The 13,096-nt window shown below is 36.1% G+C and overlaps 1 protein-coding gene across 1 annotated transcript; it reads left to right on the forward strand.

Moving 5' to 3' along the window:
* Positions 1–6,082: 6,082 nt before the first annotated feature.
* LOC138888235 (uncharacterized) lies at positions 6,083–8,859 on the forward strand. Its single transcript, XM_070170062.1, has 6 exons — positions 6,083–6,261; positions 6,478–6,777; positions 7,174–7,388; positions 7,569–7,841; positions 8,151–8,261; positions 8,441–8,859. Exons 1-6 carry the CDS (start codon positions 6,083–6,085, stop codon positions 8,857–8,859), a joined length of 1,497 nt encoding a protein of 498 aa, XP_070026163.1.
* The last annotated feature ends 4,237 nt before the right edge of the window (positions 8,860–13,096 follow it).

The raw sequence follows: 13,096 nt of genomic DNA on the forward strand, positions 1-13,096 counted from the left end.
ATATTTATTCACTATTGATGGAGGAGCGGTATGTTGGAAGTCGTCCAAACAAACTTGTATTACCCGCTCTACAATGAAGGCTGAATTCATAGCCTTAGATAAAGCCAGTGAAGAAGCGGAATGGCTCCGAAATATTTTGGAAGACAGTCCATTTTGGACCAAACTGTTGGCACCAATATGCATACATTATGATAGTCAAGCGACAATTGGAAGGGCTGGGAGCGTTATGTATAACGGTAAATCTCATCATATACGACGAAGACATAAAACCATTAGGCAATTGCTCTCTAGAGGAATTATCACGATTGACTATGTAAAGTCAAGTGATAATGTGTCGGATCCACTTAAAAAGGCCTAACTAGAGAGGTAGTTGAGAAATCATCAAGGGTAATGGGACTATGGCCGAGAACAAGGCATTGTGGCGGTAACTCTACCTAGAATACTGGAGATCCCAAGATCTAGGTTCAAGGAGATCAAACAAAGTTATTAATGACGGTTCAACATTGTCAACTAAAATTTTGGTCCATTCTCGTGATGAAACAATGTTCAGTATCAAGGATAAAGCATTAAGACTTTTTAATGATTTCTAAATTTGATACGGGGTATATCAAATAGTGTATCTACGGAATGACACGTTTAGGAATCACCTATGTAAGTGTGAAGTGTTAGCCGCTTCAAGGATAATTTTGTAAGGCCAGTTTTCTACACGCTTATGAAACCAGGCAGTATTCATGGCTGAAACGAACACAACAATGAGAACCAAAGACAGTTAAGGGTTGGTTGTGTAACTTATGGTTGTCTAGGTATATACTAAAGTTCGACGGTTCGAAGATATCTAATCTACCAATTGACCAAGTATATCCGACATAAGTTCACTACGGAAAGTTCAAAGGGAAACCTACTTATCCAGATGCAATTAATCCTTGCTTGCAAATCACACAGTTTTTCATGCATATTTCTGTGATATAGCCATTCCCCATTCATGTGGGGGATTGTTGGGTTATTAAGCTTAATATAGCTTAAAAGATGGTGAATGGAAAATGGAGGGAAAATGAAATATTTGAGTTTCATTGGAGATTCCCTCCTTGATGAAGGGACATTGTCCCATATTGGAAGAGGAAGGGGTTTTTAATGGGTATATAAGCAATTGCTCTTCTTCTAGCTCTTAAAGAGTTGAGAAGAAGACAAGTCTCGCGCCGTCGTCGTCTTCGGCTTCGGCTTCGGATTCAGATTTGGTCAATCGATTGATTGATTAATTTTTTGGACCAAATTTATTTGTTAATAGTAAATATTAACAGAAATGTTATTAAATATCCGTTTTAATAACAGAATATTAATATTAAATCCAACAATATTAATATTAAATCCAATTCCGTTATTAGTTTTCTGTTTTTCAATTTTGTAATTGAAAATTAACCTCCCTCTTCAATTCTCCCGGTTTATGTTGAGTAAATAGCCATTTATGTTATGGCATTTATGCTATGGCCATTTTGCATAAACAGCCATTTTGAAGAGTTGCACCTCTTCAGTTTTCATCCCAACATTAGCGATAAATACAAGTCCATTCTCTCAGAATTTCCATACTATTTTTTGAGTTTCTCCTCCTTCTTCTGCATTGTTTTAACTTCAAAGAAAGAAACAGTAAGTGTGATTTGCTACCAAAATTTGTGTTCGCTGAAACAATGGGGGTTTGAAGTACCACTACACCAGTGTGTAATTCGTTTTATCCTGGGAGGAAATAATCCATAACTTTGGGTACTAGGAGAGGATTAAATTCCTTAAGGAAACACTGTGAATTCAGTAAGCTTGGATTAACTTTTGTTTCGTTTATATTTTTGTTTATGTTATTTTATTTTATCCAGAATTATTTTACAAATACAATTTTCTAACAAAAATAAAGCTCAAATTTTTCTTCTTTTCCTCCTCCAATTATGTCCCTTTACTTTTTCTTTTTGTTTGAGATTACATCACACCCAACTGAAACATGATTTAATTCGTGGACCAATAAGCAGTGGTCATGTAACAGTATATTGCCTTATGGAAGTTCTGTTACGTTTTAAAAATTGTCAATCTTTATCAAAAATGATGTTTGCCGAAGGACATTTTCCCATTTGTTTAACTACTTCACTTGCAAATAATCGCAAAGCCTTTGCAAATCACTCTGTTCGTATAAGCTTAAAGAGAGGCAGCCACGAAATTATGTGGAAAGTTCTAGGGTTCTGTATAAATCACTAATTTTTGAACTCAGGTATATGAATTTTCCTATTGTCAATTATCCTACAGTATAAGAATTAAATAGTTAATTCCTTTCTTTTTCCATATCAACAACAAATTTTATGTTTAGGTGTTTAATTTTAAAATTAATTAAAATACACTGACTATGGTAGAATCAATTGTTTGACGGGTATAAATTGGACCGGGGCCTACGTGTTGGCTCGAGGAGTTTTGAGGTGAGTGGATATAACTCTTTATTAAAGTGGTTCTACTCACAAAAATACGCCCACAAAGTATTTGATAAAATGCTTTAAAGAGCAACATGTGCTCAATTGGAACAAGTGAATACATGTTACTAAGTATATTCTAGTTAAAGCTTTTATATTTTACTCAAGAAGTATGATTGTCTATTGTTCATATTTTTATGCTTTATTACATGATCTTACATGTTAAAGTTTCAAGTGTTATATAGAACTTTTAGAAACACTTTGAGTAATTTTATTTCATGCTTATGTTATGCATACACTCAAGAATATTATTATGAATACTGATAGATCACTTTCAAACAAGATTTAGACTTGAAAAGTCACAAGAAGAAGTTATAGAAAGATAAGATTTTTGGGAGTATCCTCTATTCTAAGAAGGGGTCATCGTCCAGGCCGAGGGTCCTGACTAAGGCACTGACTTCCTGAAACTACTTGTGCCAAAGTAGGGAGCACACGAGTCGAGGATCTCGTTGCTATGAATTTACTTATCCAAGCTAAGGTATGATATATTAGCGGTGAGAACCCTGAAGCGAATACCTCGTGGATTAGGTCTATTCGATCAGGCTGGGATCGAACCCGTGTCGATCAAACAGTGACTAAGATAGAAATAAGTCAGGTTAGTGGAAACTCCCGAAGTATAAAGTGAAGTATTTTTTTATAAGAAAGAAAAAGAAAGAATTTCTTTTTGAATATTTATAAACTGCTATTATGCAATTATTTTAGAATTGTTCTTAGAAGCTTTATGTTTTCTATGCATTTAGAATCTTTTGCTCGTAATGTATATTGTATTAAAGTTTTTTTCCCTATCGTTGAGACTCGTTGAGTACAATGGATGGTACTGACGTTCTCTTTTGGGAACTTATGTTGGTCTATGGTACAATGTAGGAACCGGTTTTGTAGGCGAGCAGGCTACAGTTTAAGACTTCTCTCTCTTCTAGTGCTATTGGTGAGCTCCACTTTGTTCTTGGAGTATTCCTTTAAGTCATATTTATGTAGTTATATTTCTTTTTTACTTGGAGAACTAGCCAGACAATCTCATGTCCTAAGCAGTGTGTCAGTTTAACAGTAGAGGCTTCATAGACTCAGTCGGTGCGTTAAGATTCAGATATTTTTGAAAAGAACTTAGCAGTATTTCAGTGGTTACTACGAATAAAGTTTTGGAGTTGATTTATTTTAGATATTTAAATTAATTAAAAGTCTTCGGTTAAAGTATGCCTTGTTGAATATAAAGTTTGAAGTTATAATAGATTTGATAAGTGCAGATGGTTCGCTCGATCAAGTTTAGTGATCGGGTGCGGGTCAAGGCTTGTTCAGAAAATGGATTGTGATAAACTTGATATCAGAGCCATAGGTTTATGGAGTCCTAGGGGTCTCTGAACCCGTGTTAGTAGAGTCTTATTTATAGGTATGAAGCGCAGTATACTTATAAATAGGAGGCTACCAGCATTTAGAAAAGTCTCATTTTTTTCATAATTTAGATCGTGCAGTAGAGCCTATCTCTTAGAAATTATCTAATGTATTCCTTTTTCCAAAACTCGCAGAAATGGCTCGTACTCGCAACTCTGACACTGACACTTAGGATGTTGCTCAAGAAATTATTTCTACTATTGTGGCTCAAGGTAGAACTAAGAAGGCTTCAATTTAGAAAAGGAAGGGTAAATTCACAAATGGGGTTTAAGTACCCGGGTTGAACATGAAGAAGGGTTAGAGCATGATGAGCAAGTATCTCAGGATCCAGTGCCACACTTAATAGCAGTTCCGGATCAGACAGCTACATTTCCAGAGGTGGGTCAGATGTTTAATGTTGTCAATAGTGCTATAGAGATATTTAAAGCCTTTATGGCCAACGAGAATGAGAGAAGAGATGAGATTCCACCTCAATCAAATAGATAGAGCAATTCTGAGTCCTCAAGAATGAATGAATTTTTAAAGTTGAGTCCTCCATTGTTCCATGGTACTGTAGTTGATGAAGATCCAATATTGTGGCTGGAGGGTGTCAAGAAAGCCCTCCAAACGATGAAGGCATTTGATGATGAAGTCGTAGAGCTGGTTGTCTACCAACTTAGAGATGTGGCTAGCACTTGGTTTGAGATGTGGGAAAAGGAAAGGGATGAAGATGATGGTTTATCTACTTGGGAAGAATTTGAAGAGGACTTCATGGCTAATTTTATACCAGAAGAGGATAGGGAAGCTAAGGCTACAGAGTTCGACCAGCTCAAGTAAAGGAAAAAAAGTGTGCTAGAGTACTACATGAAATTCATAAGTTTGGCTAAGCATGCTCCTCACATGGTTAAGACAGAAAAAGCAAAGATTCGCAGGTTTGTTGGCGATTTAGCTTACCACATTAAGGATACGACTTCAGCTGCAGCGGTAGGAATGACAACTTTCTCCTCTATTGTGGGATTAGCCAAGCACTTAGAAAAAGACAGACAACAAAGGAGAGAATAAAGAGAGCATAACAGGAAAGCCCGGATAGCGGGAAAATTTAATGGTATATCCAGCGAAGGTGGAACGGGTTCCTCCAATAAGAAGTCCTTAGCACCAACTCAGTCCAGTCATCAGTCAGGTGGTGGGTCTTTCTTCAGACGTACACAAAGTTATGGAAACCAGTTTAGCCAGAATCAAAATTTTAGGACATCATCCTCACATGGCCAGAGTCATGTTGATCAACATTCACCACAACAAGGTCTTTATGGAACAAGTAAGCAGCAACATTCAGGTTAGTGCAAGCTCCGGTTTCATGGTTGCTATCATTGTGGAAACATTGGTCATATATAGGCCAACTGCCCAAGGTTGCCACGTAATTTCAGTGGGGGATAAACTCGTCCTTCTAGTTCCCTAGCTACTACAGTTACACCACCTCAGGCTCGTAGTTCTCATAATCAAATCGGCCATGGGGCAGGCAGCAGTGCAGATCAAGTTACTCAGGGAGGGGGACAACCCGGTTTGTTTGCTACACTTGATCGTCAGAGTATAGAGGCATCTGCAAAAGTTATTACAGATATACTTATAGTTTCTCACATAATGCTTATGCCATAATTGATCTAGGTTCATCGTTTTCGTATTTGACTCCATACTTTGCAATTAACCTTGTGCTAGAATCTGAACAACTTAGTGAGTTATTCCTAGTATATACTCCAGTTGGAGAGTTAGTGGAAGCCACAAGAGTCTATGGAGGTTGTATAGTTTCCATCCAAGGTCGCAAACACCGAGGCCGATATCAAAGAGTTAGAAATAGTTGATTTCGATGTAATCATGGGTATGAATTGGTTGTCTTCCTGCTATCCCATGTTAGATTGTCGTGCCAAGATAGTGAGGTTCCAATTTCCAAATGAAGAAGTCTTAGACTGGAAGGGTAGTTCAGCATTGCTTGTAGGCAAGTTTATTTCTTACCTTAAGGCACAACGAATGATCAGTAAGGGGTGCCTTGCCTAATTGGCTCACATTATTAATCCAGAATCAGAACCACCAGCTCTTCAGTCTGTGCCAGTTGTTAGAGAATTTCTAGAAGTTTTCCCAGATGACTTCCTCCTGAAAGAATCATAGACTTTGGCATCGATCTCATGTCAAGCACTCAGCCCATATCTATACCTCTTTATAGGATGGCTCCGGCAGAACTTAATGAGTTGAGAGAACAGTTGAAAGACATTCTTGACAAGGGCTTCATCAGCCTGACTATTTTACCATGGGGTGCCCTGGTCCTATTTGTCAAGAAGAAAGATGGGTCTCTCAGAATGTGCGTCGATTATCGGCAGTTGAATAAAGTTACCATTAAGAACAAGTACCCACTGCCAATAATTGATGATTTATTTGATCAACTTCAGGGTGCAAAGTACTTTTCAAAGATAGACTTGAGGTCGGGGTACCATCAGTTGAGAATAAGAGAAGAGGATATATCTAAAACAACCTTTAGAACTTGCTACGGGCACTATGAATTTCTAGTGATGTCCTTTGGGTTGACAAATGCTCCAGTTGCATTCATGGACTTCATGAACAGAGTTTTCAAGCCATTCCTTGATACCTTTATTAACGTGTTTATAGATGATATTTTGATATACTCTAAGAGCAAGGAATATCATGCAGAACACCTCAGGATAGCCTTGCAGACCTTGAAGAAGAATGAGCTTTATGCAAAATGTGAGTTTTGGTTACAGTCAGTGGCATTCTTAGGCCATGTGGTATCTAGTGAAGGCATAAAAGTAGACCCTCAGAAGACACAAGCAGTTAAGAACTGGCCAAGGCAAACAATGCCAACCGAAATCAGGAGTTTCTTGGGATTAGCTGGCTACTATAGAAGGTTTGTAGAGGGAATTTTCTCACTTGTAGCCCCATTAACTGAGTTGACTCAGAAAGCAATTAAGTTCCAGTGTCAGACGCTTATGAGCAAATTTTTCAAGAGTTAAAGAAAAGGTTGACCACTGCACCTGTGTTAACCTTACCGACAGGTTCGAGTGGGTTTACAGTGTATTGTGATGCCTCCAGAGTTGGTCTCGGTTGTGCTCTTGTGCAAAATGGAAAAGTTATTGTTTATGCTTCCCGCAGTTAAAGAATCATGAAAAGAACTACCTCACACATGACTTGGAGCTTACAGTAGTGGTGTTTGCATTAAAGATATGGCGACACTACCTTTATGGCGAGTATTCTGAAGTGTTTACAGATCATAAAAGCCTCCCGTACATTTTCAAATATAAAGAGTTAAATTTGAGACAGAGGAGGTGGCTCGAGCTATTGACGGATTAGACATCAATATTCTTTATCACATGGGCAAAGCTAATATGGTAGCAGATGCACTTAGTAGGAAGTCAATGGGCGTCTTGGCCCATCTTGCAGTACAAAGGCAAACTTTAGGTCGAGAAACTCAAAAACTGGCAAATGATGGAATTAGATTGGATAAGACCGAAGAAGGAGGTATAACTGCTTATGCCTTAGCGTAATCCTCTCTAGTTACACATGGTAAGGCTAAGCAAGACGAAGATCCGTACTTAGTGAAGTTAAAAGAAGGAGTTAGAAACAAAGAAATCATTACTTTCACTCTAGGAAGTGATGGAATTTTGAAGTTGAATGATTGGTTATGTGTGTCTGATGTAGATGGTCTTAGGAAGGCCAAAATGGAAGAAGCTCACAGTTCGAGGTACTCTATCCACCCAGGTGCTACCAAAATGTATTTGGACTTGAAAGAGTTGTATTGGTGGAAAGGCATGAAGAAGCAAGTAGTATATCATGTGGCCAAATGTTTGAATTTCCAGCAAGTCAAAGCCGAGAATCATAGGCCTGGTGGACTAGCTCAAGACATAGAGATGCCACAATTGAAATGGGAGATGATTAATATGGATTTCGTAGTAGGTCTGCCTCGCACATACTGTAAGCATGATTTAATTTGGGTTATTGTATACCGATTGACAAAGTTCGCTCATTTCCTACTAGTGAAGACGATAAATTCCGCAGAGCAGTATACGCAGTTGTACATCAAAGAAATAGTCTGATTGCATGGTACTCCAGTTTCAACCATATCTGACAGAGGCCCTTAGTTTACGACGCATTTCTGGTAGGCATTTCAAAAAGGATTAGGTACCAATGTCAACTTGAGCATTGCTTTTCATCCACAGACCGTTGGTCAAACAGAAAGGACCATTCAAACTCTCGAAGATATGTTGTGAGCATGTGTTACAGATTTTGGAGGTAATTGGGATGATCACTTGCCACTTATAGAATTTGCTTACAATAACGGCTATCAGGCCAGCATTAGTATGGCTCCTTATGAAGCATTATATGGGCGAAGATGTAGGTATCCAGTGGGTTGATTTGAACAAGCACAGGTGCCGTTGATTGGTCCAGAGTTTGTTTGTGAGGACTTAGAGAAAGTCCATCTAATCAGAGAAAGACTGAAAATAACTCAGAGTCGTCAAAAGTCCTATTCTGATAAGAGGCATCCTGACTTAGAGTTCATGGTTGTTGACAAGGTATTTTTGAAAGTTTCACCAATAAAAGGGTTATGAGGTTTGGTAATAAAGGAAAACTTAGTCCTAGGTTTATCGGACCTTATGAGATTATAGAAAAGAAGAAAAAAGTGGCTTATGAACTAGCATTGCCTGTTGAATTGTCCTCTGTTCATCCTGTCTTTCATGTATCTATATTAATAAAGTACATTCATGATGAGTCGCATATAATGCCTGCCGATACCATAGAAATTAAAGAAGGTTTGACTTATGAAGAGATACCTATAGAAATTCTTGACAGGCAAGTAAGAAAGCTGAGAACAAAAGATATAGCATTGGTAAAAGTTTTATGGAGTAATCATGATTCAAAAGAGGCTACGTGGGATGTCGAGGAAGATATGAGGAAGAAGTATCTTTATTTATTTGAGGGACAAGGTCTGTGAACCTAGGTTTGGCTTGGCATTTATATTTCATTTATTAAGTACAAGTTAACATGTGTTTATGTCCTTGCGAGATTACACTTTTTTGTTGAAGTAATTTAGTTTCTGTTAGAGTATATTTAGTTATTAAATAATCCAGTACCAATCCAGAGTACATTAAATTCATTAAAGTGATTTACATTTGCTGAAGTATTGTGCTTTAAATTTTGGTTTGTTATTGGTGTACCTCCTTGCCGGAGAGTGAATAGTTAATTTATGAGTTGTGTATGGTGCCTATGAAGGGCCTGTTATGGTATATTTGGTTTTTGTTGGTGTAGTTGTGGTATTGATGGCAGGGATTTCTTTTGAATAGTCCAATTTACAAGGGAGACTCTGCCGAAAGTTTTGAAAATTTAGGGAGTTAGCAAAAATTTTGAGTCCCTTAGTAGTGCTAAGAAAACTTAAGAAGTTCAAGGATTCAAGGAGTGATTATTAGCTTGAGAATAAGGCCCTAGCAACATTCGAGGACGAATGTTTTTAAAGAGGGAAGATTGTAACACTCCTCAAATTTATAAAAGTTTCAAGACACGCTAAATATAAAATTTAATTTTCCCCCTTAAATTATGCTTCTATTACAGACTTAAACCCTTGTGATTGATTTTGAGTTACTTCTCTATTTATAAATAATTGGATAAATGATTAGGGAAATATTAATAATTTTAATGTTATTAATTATTAAAAGTATGTATAATTAAATACTAGGTAAGTTAAGAAATAATGGCAAACAAATAAAAGAAGGCGTGACAGCGTTAGCCCATAAAGGGCCGTGGAAGGAAAAGAATTAAACAAAAGGCATTACAAAATAAAATGCCTCTCATTCTGTTTACTCACGCAAAACAAAATGGCTTAAAGCCTTATACGAACAGAGGCAGACACGAAATTACACGGAAAGTTTTAGGGTTCTTTATAGGGTTCTTTACATATCACTAATTCTTGAACTTAGGTATATAAAATTCTCTATTGTCAATTATCGTACATTATAAGAATTGGATAGTTAATTCTCTTCTTTCTCTATATTAACAGTAAATTTCATGTTTAGGTGTTTCACGTTAAAATTAATTAAAATGCACTGGTTGTTGTAGAATCAATTATTTGACGGGTATAAATTTGAATGGGACTTACGTGTTGGCTCGAGGAGTTTTGAGGTGAGTGGATATAACCCTTTACTAAGTGGTTCTACTCACAAAAACACATCCACAAAGTATTTGATAAAATACTTTAAAGAGTCAACATGTGCTTAATTGGAACGAGTGAATACATGTTAACTAAGTATATTCTAGTTAAAGCTTATATATTTTACTCGAGAAATATAATCGTCTATTTTTATATTTTTATGCTTTATTATATGATCTTACATGTTAAAGTTTCAAGAGTTAGATAGAACTTTTAGAAATACTTTGAGTAATTTTATTTCATGTTTATGCTATGCATACACTCAAGAATATTATTATGAATACTGATAGATCACTTTCAAACAAGATTTAGACTTAAAAAATCACAAAAGAAGTTATAGAAAGATAAGTTTTTTTGGAGTATCCTCTATTCAGAGAAGGGTTCATCGTCCAAGCTGAGTGTCCTGACCAAGGCGTTGACTTCCTGAAAATACTTGGGCCAAAGTAGGGAGCACACGAGCCGAGGGTCTTGTTGCTGAGAATTTACTTAGACATGCTAAGGTAAGATATATGAGCACTGTCACACCTCCTTTTTCCGCCCCCGCGAGGGGTGAAGGAGTTTTTCCAGTTAAGGGACAATCGAAATAGGATTTGTTTGTTTATTTCAGAGTCGCCACTTGGGAGATTTAGGGTGTCCCAAGTCACTAATTTAATCCCGAATCGAGGAAAAGAATGACTCTGTATTACAGTCCGCGAACCAGAAATTCGGATAAGGAATTCTGTTAACCCGGGAGAAGGTGTTAGGCATTCCTGAGTTCTGTGGTTCTAGCACGGTCGCTCAACTGTCATATTCGGCTTGTTTATCTGATTTTATACAATTATGAGCTCATGTGCAAATTTTAACTCTTAACCGCTTTTGTCATTATTATTATTTTTTTAGAATTGCAACATTGTGAAAACGTATTTCAGACCACGTCGCAATCAATGCACCCATGGTTATCGACACATTTCGACTCCGTTGAGATTTGGATTTGGGTTACATAAATGCACACCCATATTTAAGAAAATGATTTGTTAAAGACGCGCCTAGAACGACTAGCGTATTGTTGTTTTGGGAAAGGCCGTAAAATTTCTCTAGACGGCCAACTCCGATGTTCTAAGTAATTAATGCATACATTTGTGAGGGCCCCGCAATCTATACATTTTACTAGGCGAGGCTCATCTCATTTATTTTAAATGGACAAATCCTAAAGCGACTACATTTTTTCTATTAAAATTAGTCTCTAAAATAAAGAAAGAAAATCCTAATTAATTACGAGCCTTTTTTTTATTTAAGAAAGCATGGCATACTAATTGCTAGATTAATACAAATATTGATGAAAAGGAATTTTACAAAAAAAAATGAAATTATAAATAAAAATAAAATTCGACAACTAATATTCAAAAGAATCAAATATAGCTAGATTAAAACTCGCATTGTTATAAAAAACTATTGAGATTAATTATTCATAACCATTTGAAACTAGATTTAACCATAATTACTAAAGCTTATTAGAAAGTTTATTAAACTTAAACATTCTTCTAATCTTGTTTGAACTCAAATCATGCCTTAATGCCTAATTCACGAAATTTAGTTCAAATTCATGCCTTAGCTAAATTTAGCTACTTGTTTACGATTAACCTATTGTTGATAATCTTAAAACCTTCATAACTAGCGAGTTAACCCGTTTTGCCGAGCCGATTCATTAAAGACTAACTTATGTTATTTTCTCTTATTCCAATTATTATTCAGTAATACATGAAATAGCCTAAATACAATCAATAAAAGGAAGAAAGAAAAAGCGAAATCAAAACTTCAAAATTCCATTCTTCATATGTATTCATGCTTCCACATTATTATCTTGTAATAGCTAGTATTACAGTCGTGTACATGGTATTGGAAATAAAAGAAGATGAAGATGAGAATCAGCAGCAGTAGTAACAATACAGCACAACAACAACAGCCCAGCAACAGTAACAACCCAGGAATAGAGTTTGCAAACCGGTGGAGTAGTAATCCCAAAAAAAAAGAAACTTCAAGCTTCGATGAAACAACAACAATTAATGCTGATTTCAAACAATGAAGGAAAGTAGAAGATTTTTTTTCAGTTTTTGTTCTCTCCTTTAGTTTTGAAATTTCTCTCCCAAAATTCTATCTCTCAAAATTCTTCCAAAATCTCCTCCCTAAATTCAATCCCCTCATCCCCCCTTATATACAAAGCAAGACCCCCTTTTACCTCTTTCCCCTTTTTTACTTTAAACTATTCTTACTACCCTTTTTTACCTCTTTTTTTTTACTTTTACCCCAATATTCTTCTACTATGTATAACTTTTAACCTTTTATTATTACCTACACTATTTCTAATTTTTACTTTAGTAAAAGTAGTCAACGTGGGCCCCACTATTTCCTCTTTTTGAATGGTCAAAAGAAGACATCATCATTAACCTTTTTCTTTTTACTTTTATCATTATGTCTTGTCCCTCACCATAATTAAATAATCTGAAATTGGTTAATTCTCGTATTACCCCTAAAACTACTGTTACTGCCCTGATTCAAAATCTGTTATAACTTCAAAAATCTGTCCAAATAACAATTATCGCACATTTAAATAGCAATTAACTATAAAAGTCACACAATTTAGACGTTAAATGCTAAAAATGCAACGTACATTATTTTTATGATTTTGTAAAACAAACTTAAATAAATACTAAATGCAAATGCGACATATTTTTGTAATTTTTTATTAATTTAACCAATAAACACGCACAGACAGAAATACAAATAATTATCAAAAATGCTACAAAAATTCTAAAATTGCACACAAAGGAAAATTGTTTTATTTTGGATTTTTTGGGAGTAATTCTCTCATAGGGCAAAAATCACGTGCTTACAAGCACTGAGAACCATGAAGCGATTGGCACCTCGTGGATTGGCTCTATTCGATCAGGTTGGGATCGAACCCGTACAGATCACACGGTGACTAAGACAGAAATAAGTCAGGATAGTGGAAACTCCCAAAGTATAAAGTGAAGTATTTTTTTTATAAGAA

The sequence above is a fragment of the Nicotiana sylvestris genome, chromosome 3 (genome assembly GCF_000393655.2).
Source record: "Nicotiana sylvestris chromosome 3, ASM39365v2, whole genome shotgun sequence".
Lineage (NCBI taxonomy): Eukaryota > Viridiplantae > Streptophyta > Magnoliopsida > Solanales > Solanaceae > Nicotiana > Nicotiana sylvestris.

Coding starts and splice junctions, on each gene's coding strand:
- LOC138888235 (XM_070170062.1), top strand. CDS start 6,083: ATGGCTCCGGCAGAACTTAATGAGTTGAGAGAACAGTTGAAAGACATT. Junction 6,262..6,477: donor AAAGTTACCATTAAGAACAA/GTACCCACTGCC, acceptor CTTCATGAACAG/AGTTTTCAAGCCATTCCTTG. Junction 7,389..7,568: donor GGATAAGACCGAAGAAGGAG/GTATAACTGCTT, acceptor TGTCTGATGTAG/ATGGTCTTAGGAAGGCCAAA.